General features: G+C 41.7%; 1 protein-coding gene across 1 annotated transcript in view; it reads left to right on the plus strand.

The window, feature by feature from the left end:
* Positions 1-436: 436 nt before the first annotated feature.
* The window catches only part of nt5dc1 (5'-nucleotidase domain containing 1), a 673,759-nt gene continuing 661,602 nt past the window's right edge, over positions 437-12,593 (plus strand). The window contains exons 1-2 of the mRNA XM_072251620.1: positions 437-600; positions 9,643-9,734. Of these exons, the coding sequence (XP_072107721.1) occupies positions 508-600; positions 9,643-9,734 (185 nt within the window). The 5' untranslated portion in view covers positions 437-507. The remainder of the gene's footprint in view (positions 601-9,642; positions 9,735-12,593) is intronic.

Here is a 12,593-nt window from a genome sequence, read left to right on the forward strand (position 1 = left end):
CTAGTATACCCCTCTCTCATGTTTCTCAGCTGGGTAGCCTTTGATGCAGAGCCCTCTCCACAAGATGCCCTGTCAACACTTTTGTACCCAGAGACACCAGCTATGTGTTGTAATCCCATGCCCGTTCACAAATCTTCTGGGCCCTTCTCACTGGAGTCCTTGATCCCAGATGCAAAGAACTCCTCACTGTACTTGTGCAGTGTGACAGTAATCTCAACAAGGGTGTGCAAGGGACCACATTTCTGGCGTCCTGGCCTCCCTTCCCCTCGTTGTTCACCCAGAGCACTCGGGCCTCACCTGCTGTTATGGGTAGACAGGATCATGTCGGACTCCCGCCTCAGGTGTGAGCGTACAGATCACATCCCCACCCCTCCCGCGGTACTCGGGCCCCTCCCCCCTCTCCTCCTCCCCACGGTGGCGTTGACGCGCGTGCTGCGGCAGTCAAGTCAGTGCGGAGGGCGGGCGGGAAAGAAGGAAAGAGGGAGCTTGCTGTAGGCCGCCGTCGCCATGGCTGAATACTTCTCGCTGGCCGACTGTGATGTGATCGGCTTCGACCTGGACCATACCCTGTGCCGGTACAACGTGACCAGCACCTTTGCGGTGAGTCTGTTGGCGGCGGGGGCGCTGCTCATCACCTCCGGCCCGGCCTACTCTGCGGGTAGGGCGTGAAGCCGCGGCTGAGGCGCCAAGCCCGGCGGGCTGAGGAAGCGGCAGCGCGGCCCTGCTCGGTACCGCCGGGGGGCAGACGGGGGAGATCCAGGCAGCTGCCGCCTGTATCAGCAGCGCGGCAACATGAAGCCGGCTGAACACCTTCGGCGAGGGTCGGCTTGTTTATGTTTTGCAGTCGTTTCCCTCTCGAGATTCCTTCTGATATCAGACCGGAGCATTTACTGAAAGTAACTGAATTTTATTTATAAACGTGACACCCTTCACCACGCCCCCTCCATCTCCCACCCACCCATAGCAATACTGGAATTTTAGCACCGAATCCAACTTTACATCTTGTTACTCGTACGCGGCAGGCCATTCGACTGATTACTCGTCATGTTTTAGACCTCTAACGGCGGGGATGGGGTTGTGGGAGGGGGTAGTAATAAATTTCTAAAAAGCCTTTGAACTATTTCTCTTGTAGTTGCTTTGCCTGCACCTGCCCCTGCCCCTGCTGCACGATCTTTTCGCCGAAAGTGGGACGCAAGAATGAATGGTTGTTGGGGCTTAGTTGATCAATCCGGTTCACGTCTCGGAGTAACCAGTTATGCAGTAAATTGATTTGTCTTGAAATCCACTCCCAATACAGTAGAAAAGTTACACACTACAAGGTCACACAAACGGTGGTAGGGATTAAAGGTGCATTTTAAACATTTCTTCATGTGGGCAAGTCATTGAGTCCAGAAGAAGAACTGCGGTCGGAAACGTCGACTGTTATTCATTTCCAGGATGCTGCCTGACTTGCTGAGATTCCCCCAGCATTTTGTGTGTGTTGCTTTGGATTTCCAGCAACTGTAGAATTTCTCCTGTCATTGATTAGATGTAAAGCTGGAAGCTTCCCCGTTTGCTGATAGTCAACTTATCAGTAACTGATAAGATTGGATTTGTCCAGCTTTTTGTGTACAGAATCTTTCTGGTAGTGTTTTATTTTGCTGTGGTACAGTTGCATTTCATTTAGAAGGTTCCAGTGGATGCATTTGGAACAGCCTTTACTTTGTAGTTAGAGATATGGCTAGTTCTGGTGGATACTGTCCTGTGCTTGGGATATTTCTTATTCTATCAGAATCAGGTTTAATATCATTGGCAAATGTTGTGAAATTTGTTGTTAGGTGGCAGTACATTACCATACATAATAAAAAGCTGATTTACAGTAAATATATAATGTTAAGTAGTGCAAAAGGAGAAAAAAATAAGTAGAGGTGGGTTCAATGTCCATTGAGATGTTGGTTTCCTGTGGGCATACTCAGCAAATCTATAGAATAGCAACAATAACAGGATCAATGAAAGATCAACCGGAGTGCAGACAACAATGAACTGTGCAAATTCAAATATAAATAAATAGCAATGAATAATGAGAACATGAGATAGAGTCCTTAAAGTGAGATCATTGGTTGTGGGAACATCTCAATGGATGAGCAAGTGAGTGTAGTTACCCTCTTTTGTTCAAGAGCCTGATAGTTGAGTGGTAGTAATTGTTCTTGAACCTGTTGGTGCGAGCCCTGAGGCTCTTGTACCTTTTACCTGGTGGCAGCAGCAAGAAAAGAGCATAGCCTGGGTGGTGAGGATCTCCGATTTTGGATGCTGCCTTCCTATGACAGCATTTCATGCAGAGCTGCTCAGTCGTTGGGAAAGCTTTCCCCCTGGTGTACTGGGTTGAAAAAAAACCTTTTGCAAGATTTTTCCGTTCAAAGGCATTCGTGTTTCCATACCAGGTAGTGATGCAGCTTGTCAATACACTCTCCACTGCACATAGAAGTTTTCAAAGTTTTTGATGTTACGTCGAATCTCTGCAGTGTCCTAAGGAAGTAGAGGTGCTGCCATGCTTTCTTTGCAATTGCATTTACATGCTGGGTCCAGGAGAGGTCCTCTGAAATAGTAACACCCAGGAATTTAAATTTACTACCCCTCTTCTGCTCTGATCCTCTGATGAGTACTGGCTTATGGACCTCTGGTTTCCCTTTCCTAAAGTCTAGAACCAGTTCCTTGGTCTTGCTGACTTTGAATGAGAAGTTGTTGTTATGGCACCGCTCAGCCACATTTTCAATCTCCCTCCTGTATGCTGATTTATCATCACCTTTGGAGAAGAAGCTGTATGTGATGTGAATGTTGCAGGCAAGGCCAGTGTGTAATGCTCATTCCTCAATATTCTTGAGAAGATGTTGATGAGGATTTGTAACTTTTCCAGTGAAGGTAACTCCCACATTACATTCAGATGGAAGTTCAAAGATTTAGACCTGGAGATGATGAATGGTTGGCAATACATTCCTAGGTCAAGATGGTCTATGAGTTAGAAAGGAACTAGGCAGGTATTTCATGTGCCTGGTCTCCTTGCTGGTATGGGTCATTGGTCTGGGAGATGACGTTGTGTAAATTTTGATTAATAACTGCAGTTTATGGGGCAAGGGGTTAACCACAATCTGCAACACATGGGTTGCTTTGTCTTGGATCATGTTGGAGCAGCACTTGTTCAGGCAAGTGAAGAGTATTTCCTCATGCATGTGACATGAATTGTAGCTGGTGGAAATGTGGGATCCTTTCATTAAAAAGTTATTTAGCTTCAGATCAGCTTTTACAACTGCTGTATTTATCTAACTGGCCAGTTGAGTTTCATGATAATTCCTCAAATATTGATGTTAATGGATGTGGAAGTGTGTACATGACAGTCTCTGAAGAAAATTCTATTAAAAGTGGTTAGGTTCACTCTTCAAGAGGTGGTCAATATATGGAGTTCCAGTGGCATAAATGTTACTTTCCACTCATTAGCCATGCCTGAGCATTTTCTGGGTTTTGTTGCATATCTGGAGTCCAGCAATCTGCAAATGTATAATTTTGATTTCAAGATGGAATAAAAATCATTGATGGTTGGGCTGAGGATATTACCCTGAGGAATTTTTGAAGGGATTTCCTGGGGCTGAGATGATTGAAATCCAAAACAATGGTATGATTCCAACTGTTAGAAGGTTTTTCTCCTGATGTCCTTTAGTTTAACTAGAACATCTGATACCACACGGTATCAAATGCCATCTTCAAGAAATAGGCAATGACTTGACACATCATCTCTGGAACATATTGGGACCAAGACTTTGTTGACCTAAAGAGCCAAGTGGTCTAGGTACTGAGCTATAGAAATGCAGTTAAATTCCATGAAGTGTGATGGGAAAAGAAGCCAATTTTACTGTGATACTGTAATTTCATTTGGGATCAATAAAGTATATAACTATACAGTATACTAGACTTAAGTTGACATCCTAAAGAGGCACGCCATTTTATAAAAATCGCTTGTATTTGTTATTTCAATTCATAATTCAAGTCAGAATAACCAATGTCAAGATAAAAGGAGGCATTTTTGTTGGTCCACAAATCAAACAGTTCATCACTGACAGGCAATTCAAAGAACTTGTGGGACCAGAGAAAAGTGCATGGAAGGTATTCAAGGATGATAGAACATAGAAATCTGCAGCACATTACAGGCCCTTCAGCCCACAATGTTGTGCCGACCACGTAACCTCCTCTAGAAACTGCCTCAAATTTCCCTACTGCATAGCTCTCTATTTATTAAAGCTCCATGTACCTATCTAAGAGTCTCTTAGAAGACCCTGTTGTATCTACCTCTACCATCTTTGCTGACAGTGCATTCCACACACCCACTCCTCTCTGTCTGAAAAACTTACCTATGTAATTACCCTTGTACTTACTTCCAAGCACCTTAAAACTATGCCCCCTTGTGTTAGCCGTTTCAGCCCTGGTGCTCTCATCCTCTGTTGCTCTAAGGAGAAAAGGCCAAGTTCACTTAACCTATTTTCATAATGCATGCTCTCTAATCCAGGCAACATCTTGTAAATCTCTTCTGCACTCTCTCTCTATATAGCCACATCCTTCCTTTAGTGAGGTGACCAGAACTGAACACAGTACAAATGCGGTCTAACTAAGGTCTTATCTAGTTTTAACATTACCTCACGGCTCTTGAACTTAATCCCACGGTTGGTGAAGGCCATCAGACTACATGCCTTCTTAACCACACTGTCAAACTGCCCAGCAGCTTTGAGTATCCTATGGACACGGACCCCAAGATCTTGCTGATTCTCCACACTGCCAAGAGTCTTGCCATTAATATATTCAGTCTTCAAATTTGACCTACCGAAATGAACCACTTCACACTTATCTGGGTTGAACTCCATCTGCCATTTCTCAGTCCAGTTCTGCATCCTATCGACGTCCTGCTGTAACCTCTGACAACCCTCAAGACTATCCACAACATCCCCAACTTCTGTGTCCTCAGCAAACTTACTAGTCCACTCTTTTACTTCCTTATCCAGGTCATTTATAAAAATCATATAGAGGAGGGGTCCCAGAACCCCTGCAGAACACCACTGGTCACCATCCTCCATACAGAATATGAACCATCTACAACCATCCTTTGCCTTCTGTGGGCAAGACAATTCTGGATCCACAAAGCAAGGTCTCCTTGAATCTCATGCCTCCTTACTTTCTGAAGGAGTCTTGTATGGGGAACCTTATCAAATGCCTTACTGAAATCCATGTACACTACATCCACTGCTCTACCTTCATCAATGTGTTTTGTTGCACCCTCAAAGAATTCATTCAGGCCCAACCTGCCCTTGATAAAGCCATACTGACTATCCCTAACTAGATCATGTTTCTCCAAATGCTCATAAATCCTGCCTCTCAGGATTTTCTCCAACAACTTGCCACCACTGAGGTAAGACTTACTAGTTTATAATTTCCTGGGTTATCTCTAATCCCTTTCTTGAACAAGGGATCAACATTTGCAACTCTCCAATCCTCCAATATTTCTGTCACTATTGATGATGCAAAGAGGCTCAGCAACCTCCTCTCTTGCTTCCCATGGTAGCCTGAAGTACTTCTCATCTGGTCCCAGCAACTTATCTAACTTAATGCCTTTCAAAAGCTCCAGCACATTCTCTCAATGCCTATATGCTCAAGCAAAAAAAGTTGTTGTCCAATGTTTTCATCTATGCCTGTTGATTTTTCTGGCATCATCTTGTCCACTCATCGACCTGAGATTGGTCTCCTGGCTTTATGATAATATTGGAGTGTATATTTTGTACCATTAGGTCATGCGTTGAATTCCGGCTTTCATAATTTCATATCAGTGAAGCTTGTTTCCAGGCAACAGAGCTTGCACTAATTAACAAGGAGAATGTGAAACTCCTCCAGTTGCTTGCAGTAATTATGAACTGATGTACTTGAACATATAATTGAAATTTCATAAGTTTCAAGCAAGATGTAAGTGACTAGTCATCCATATTTGAAAATCATTAAGTAGTCAAGTACTCTTATGTACCTGCAGCTCTTTCAATCATAATTTTCAATATCTTCTCAGGGTAATACTTGTTAAGACTGTCACTCAGTAGTGATTTGTCTTGTAAAAGATTTTTATTTAAGATTGTTTGCAGGAAGGCCTTCCCAAAAGACACTGCCACGGGAAAAGTAGAAATTAATTAGTCAGGTTATTTTTTTGTCGAATGCTTATTTCTTGCAAAACTCAACTAATATGTTGAAGTGGGAAAATTTGTTTTAAGGTGGAATTGATCCTTAAGAGCAGGGGTTCCCAACCATGGACCCCTACTATTACCGAGGAGTCTGTGAACCTCAGTTTGGGAACCCCTGCTTTAGAGTTACGCACCAGTAGCATAATTGATAATTGTATCAGCCATTCAGCAAGAATTGTTATGTGGCATCTGAATGGTTTAGTAACTTATTTTGTTATTGTCACGTGTAATGAGTTGTAGTGAAAGACTTCTGTTGTGTATGCTATCTGTACAGATAATTTCATTACAACAGTGCGTTGAGGTTGTACCAATATCAGAAAGCAGCATAAAGTGCTACAGTTACAGAGAAAGCGCAGTGCAGGCAGTCAATAAGTTGCAAAACCATAATAAGCTTAAGTGTTCATCTAATCATAAAAAGGACTATTCAATAGTCTTATAACAGCAGGGTAGAAGCTGTTCTTGAACCCAGTGGTATGTGCTTTCAGGCTTCACCTGATGGGAGGTGAGAAGAGAGATTGTCTGGGGTAGGTACGTTTGTTGCAGACTCTTGTATTGTCCAAACAATTTAAAAGTGGAATTGTAATAGAAGGTGCATGCCTCATATGTGTTGGATACTGACATCATTGTGGCGTATTCATACAATGATACCATAATCGTTCGGCTGTTCTAACTTTCTTGAGTGGGTGCCTTTTAATTAAAAATGAAGGAGATTCATTTTTAAAATGATATAAATAGAAAAAAGTATTTTAGATGTAATTATTCAGGTTTTTATATGTAAGGTTTTTCTTTTTTAAACTCTTAATCTGTTTATAGCAGAGGGATGCCAATTCTTCCTCCCAAATCATTATCTGAGAGTTGAATGTTTTGCAGTGTAGAGCATGATCCTGTTGTAGTAGTACCATGATAATTAAACCCTCGGAAATATCCTGTCTACAATTAAAATTATCAATTTTACTTTCCTGTCTGAATTATTTCAATAATGGTTTAGCACAGACATTCATTTCAAGCCACTGCAGAGAGGCCAAATTTCATCCAAATGATTTGGACTGATAAATGCAGTTTCTAGATGAAACACAAAGAACTTCGTAGTGTACAGTTCTATATTTATTTAAAATTTTGAAGCCCTATACAGTATTGGCACAGCTTTAAGGGATGTGGATGCTCTTGTGGAGTAGATTTTTCTGTTGCATCTTGGCTTTGCTAGGGAAAATGTGGATTTGAACTTCAGCATGTTTAGCCATTTGGATGTGCAGTGGTGCTAGAACGTTTGTGAACCCTGCAGGATTTTCTGTATTTCTGCTTAAATAAGACCTAAAATGGGATCAGCTCTTCACGCACGTCCTAAAACTAGATAAAGAGAACCCAATTAAATAAATAACACAAAAACATTATACCTGTTTATTTATTTATTGAGAAAAAATGATCTAATAATACATGTATTTGTTGGAAAACATATGTGAACTTCTGGGGTATTGTCTTCTACAAAAACTATTTGAACGCAGCAGGCCAGGCAGCATCTCTAGGAAGAGGTACAGTCGACGTTTTGGGCTGAGACCCTTCGTCAGGACCCTATTCCAGCCCCTATTCCAGCATCTGCAGATTTCCTCGTGTAAAGCTATTTGAAGACAGGTGTTCCAGTCACTAAGATGAGATTGGAGGTGTGGGTTGTAGAGGTGCCCTGCCCTATCAAAAAGACACACAAAGTCAGGTTACTGACAGAGCTTGCTCTGTTTATGTGCACCATGCCTTGACCAAAATAACTTTCAGAGGACCTTAAAAAAAGAATTGTAGAGATGTATGAAGCTGGATAAGGCTACAAAAGCATTTTTACAGACCTGAGTGTTCAGCAGTCCACAGTAAAAGAAATTGTGTACAAATGGAGGAAACTGTACTGTTGCTGTTCTCCCTAGGAGTGGGCATCCTGCAAGGATCACAGCAAGAGCACAATGTGCAATGCTGAAGGAAGTGAAAAAGTACCCAAGGATAAGAGCAAAAGACCTGCAGAAATCCCTAAAACTTGCTAAAGTCTCTGTTCATGTGTCCACCATAAGAAAAACACTGAACAAGAATGGTCTCTGTGGAAGTACACTGCGGAGGAAACCACTGTTCTCTTAAAATTGCATGTCTCAACTTTGCAAAAGACACCTGGATGTTCTACAATGCTTATGGGACAATGTTTTGTGGACAGATGAGACAAGAATTTAACTTTTTGGCAGAAATGCACATTGCTATGTTTGGAGGTAAAAGCACACCAACACCAAAACCTCATCCCAATTGTGAAGCATGGTAGAAAGAGCATCCCGGTTTGGGGCTGCTTTGCTGCCTCAGGGCCTAGACAGCTTGCAATCGTTGAGGGATCAATTAATTCAAATTTTATCAATACATTTTACAGGAGAATGTCAGGGTAGCAGTCTGTTACCTGAAGCTTCATAGAACTTGGATAATGCAACAAGACAATGATCTGAAAGACAAGAGTAAATTAACAACATAATGGTTTAGACAGAAGAAAATTTGTGTTTGAAAAGGCCGAGTCAAAGTACTGACCTTAATCAATAGAAGATGTTGTGGAAGAACCTGAAGCAAGCAGTTCATGCAAGGGAACCTCCAACATCCCAGAGTTGAAGCAGTTTTGTAAGGAGGAATGGCCTAAAATTCCTCCAAGCTGATGTGCAGGACCGATCAACAGTTTGGCTGAAGTTATTGCTGTACAAGGGGGTCACACCAGTTAATGAAAACAAAGGTTCATATGCTTTTTCCAACAAATACATGGAATATTGGATAGTTTTTCTCAATAAATAAATGAACAAGTATAATGTTTTTTGTGTCATTTATTTAATTGGATTCTCTTTATCTAGTTTTAGGATGAGTGAAAATCTGATCACATTTTAGGTGATATTTATGCAGAAATAGAGAAAATTCTACCATGTTCACAAACTTTCTAGCACCACAGTAGTATCTAATTTGTGAGACCGTAAATGTTTTTAAATTTCAAATATTTCAGTGGAGAGGCTCAATTACAATTACAAAACAAACTCTTAAGGTTTGTTGTAAAATGTAAGTATGTTCCTCTTGTTTTAGTTAAATATTCTTTATTGATAAGAAATAAAAGAATAATTATTTATATTATTTACTACAAATTGTTACCAAGTAGGTGTCTGTTTGCTGTGTGAGGTGTGAAATAGCAGTTATTATGTTAAGATTATTCTCAAAATTCCTAACAGCTAAACAAAAACTTCTGAGATCTGAGTCTTGTCTCTAAAAAGTTATCATATATACAAAGTGACAGTATTTCCTGAGGACACAAGTTTGTGATTCCTCTAATTTCTAGTTAGCTCTCTGTTACATCATTGAAGACACATGATATTGCCAGTATTTATTGTAAACTTTGTTTTTATTCCAGCTAATTTATGACAGCTTTGCTCAGTACTTAGTTGAACAGAAAGGCTATGACCAGAAACTTATGACAGTGACTCCAGACTCTTGGGATTTTTGGTAAGTCTTTTTGTTTTCACTATTTATAGGTGCTAAAAAAAGACTACTTGCCTTTACCCTGTATGAAATTACCAAAATTTTGGGTGAGACCAAAGTAAGAACAAATTCCAAGTTAAATATTTTCATTTTGATCGTTAGAGTAAAGATTGTTGTGTGAAAGGAATAATATTTAGTTGGGGCAGGAAAGGTGGTAGGGGGAGACAAAGCATTTAACATTGTGGCTGCTGAGTGTGCCAGGCTTTAGATGTTTCAAAAAGAACAGAGAGGGAAGCAAAAGAGGTGGGGGCGTGGCATTGCAAATTAGGATAGTGTCACGGCTGCAGAAAAGGAGGAAATCATGGATGGATGGTCTACTGAGTAAGTGTGGGTAGAAGTCAGAAACAGGAAAGGGGCAATAACTCTACTGGGTGTTTTTTTATAGACTCCCAATAGTAACAAAGATATCAAGGAGCAGATAGGGAGGCAGGTTCAGGAACGGTGAAATAATGAAAGAGTTGTTGTGATGGGAGATTTTAACTTCCCTAATATTGATTATCTCCTTAGTGCAAGGGGTTTAGATGGGGTGGAGTTTGTTAGGTGTGTTCAGGAAGGTTTGATAGATAGCTAGATAGATAGATAGATATACTTTATTAATCCCGAGGGGAAATTTGGTTTCTGATACAGTATGTAGATAAGCCAACTAGAGGAGAGGCTGTACTTGATCTGTTATTGGGAAATGTACCTGGTCAGGTGTCAGATCTCCCGGGAGGAAAGCATTTTGGAGTTAGTGACCACTAAGGGAAGATGAACCCTGGGTGGCCTCCCAAGACTATGGTCAACGCGCTCCTAGAAGACAGTGGCGTGGCTAATGTAGATGAGAAGTGAACACACTGATGAGGGAGAGGGAGAAGTGGAGAGTCCGTCATTGTGCCTGATGCCGGCCCCCTAGGCCTCAGTAGTAGTAGCAGCAGCAGCAGCTTCTCCACCACAGGGCTGGTGAGGGATAGGAGCAGATAATTTGGGAAACATTTAATTGGGGTAGAGGGAAATATGATGCTATTAGGCAGAATCTTAGGAGCAGATGTTCTCAGGGAAATGCACAGCAGAAATGTGGCAAATGTTCAGGGCACATTTGCATGGTGTCCTGCAGAGGTACGTTCCATTGAGGCAGGGAAAGGATGGTAGAGTTAAAGAACCATGGTGTACAAAGTATGTAGAAGATCTAGTTAAGAAGAAAAGAAAAGCTTACAAAAGGTTCAGGAAACTAGGTACTGTTAGAGCTCTGGAAAATTACAAGGGTGCCAGGAAGGAGCTTCAGAATGGAATTACGAGAGCCAGAAGGGACTATGAGAAGGCCTTGGTGAGCAGGATTAAGGAAAACCCCAAGGCATTCTATAAGTATTTGAAGAGCAAGAGGATGAGCCATGTGAGAATAGGACCAATCAGGTGTGATAGAGGAAACGTGTGCGTGGAGTCAGAGGAGGTAGCGAAGCTACTTAATGAATACTTTGCTTCAGTATTCACCAGGGGAAAAGACCTTGGCAATTGTGGGGATGACTTGCAGCGGACTGAAATGCTTGAGCACATAGACATTAAGAAAGAGGACGTGCTGGAGCTTTGGAAGAGCATTAAATTGGATCAGTCACCGGGACCGGATGAGATATACAGGCTACTGTAGGAAGCGAGGGAGGAGATTATTGAACCTCTTGCGATGATCTTTGCATTATCAATAGGGATGGGATAAGTACCGGAAGATTGGAGGGTTGCAAATAAGACCATAAGACAAAGGTGCAGAAGTCGGCCATTCGGCCCATGGAGTCTGCTCCGCCATTTTATCATGAGCTGATCCGTTCTCCCATTTAGTCCCACTCCCCCACCTTCTCACCATAACCTTTGATGCCCTGGCTACTCAGATACCTATCAATATCTGCCTTAAGTACACCCAATGACTTGGCCTCCACTGCTGCCTGTGGCAACAAATTCCATAGATTCACCACACTGACTAAAAAACTTTCTTCACATCTCTGTTCTGAATGGGCACCTTTCAATCCTTAAGTCATGCCCTCTCATACTAGACTCCCCCATCATGGGAAACAACTTTGCCGCATCCACTCTGTCCATGCCTTTCAACATTCAAAATGTTTCTATGAGGTCTCCCCTCATTCTTCAGTCTTCAGTCTTTGAGATGATTCAGTCTTTGGCATGAAGTTAAGAATGTAAGATGTCAATGCAGGATTGTCTAATGTGTCACCTCGAGCCACTTCTGTCATTCAGTAAGACCTTTGCTGATCCTGTATCTTGCGTACTTCATTGTCTAATCTCCATTTTCTGATTCATATATACTCACTGAGCATTTGAAATCATCTGAGGATTTCAAAAACTTATAAATTTTGATGTCAAGACGGTCTTCATTTACCATTTCTAGAGGGCCAACCTCTATAGAGGGGCACCACAGTAGCATAGCAGTTAGCACGACACTATAGAAGCTCGGGGCACTGGAGTTCAGAGTTCAACTCGACTGTTGTCTTTAAGAAGTTTGTACGTCCTTCCCATGAGCATGTGGGTTTCCTCCCTCAGTTCAAAGACGTATCAGTTAGTAGGTTAATTGTTCATTGTAAATTGTCCTGTGATTAGGCAGATTGCTGGGTGATATACTCGTTGGGCTGGAAGGGCCTGTCCAATACTGTATCTCTAAATAAATAAATAAAATCTTACCCTGAGATTGCTTGCTGATATTTTTTTTTTACTCCAACTAGCTGGTTTTTGCACTGTACCTTATCAATTCCAAAGAAACCTATCACAATCAGATCACTTTTCTTTCTTTATGATCTCCAGTGAGCATTGGCAATCTTAATCATTCTCCTTTTGTGGACATTTCTT

Source organism: Mobula birostris, chromosome 2 (genome assembly GCF_030028105.1).
Source record: "Mobula birostris isolate sMobBir1 chromosome 2, sMobBir1.hap1, whole genome shotgun sequence".
In the NCBI taxonomy this organism is placed as follows: Eukaryota; Metazoa; Chordata; class Chondrichthyes; order Myliobatiformes; family Myliobatidae; genus Mobula; species Mobula birostris.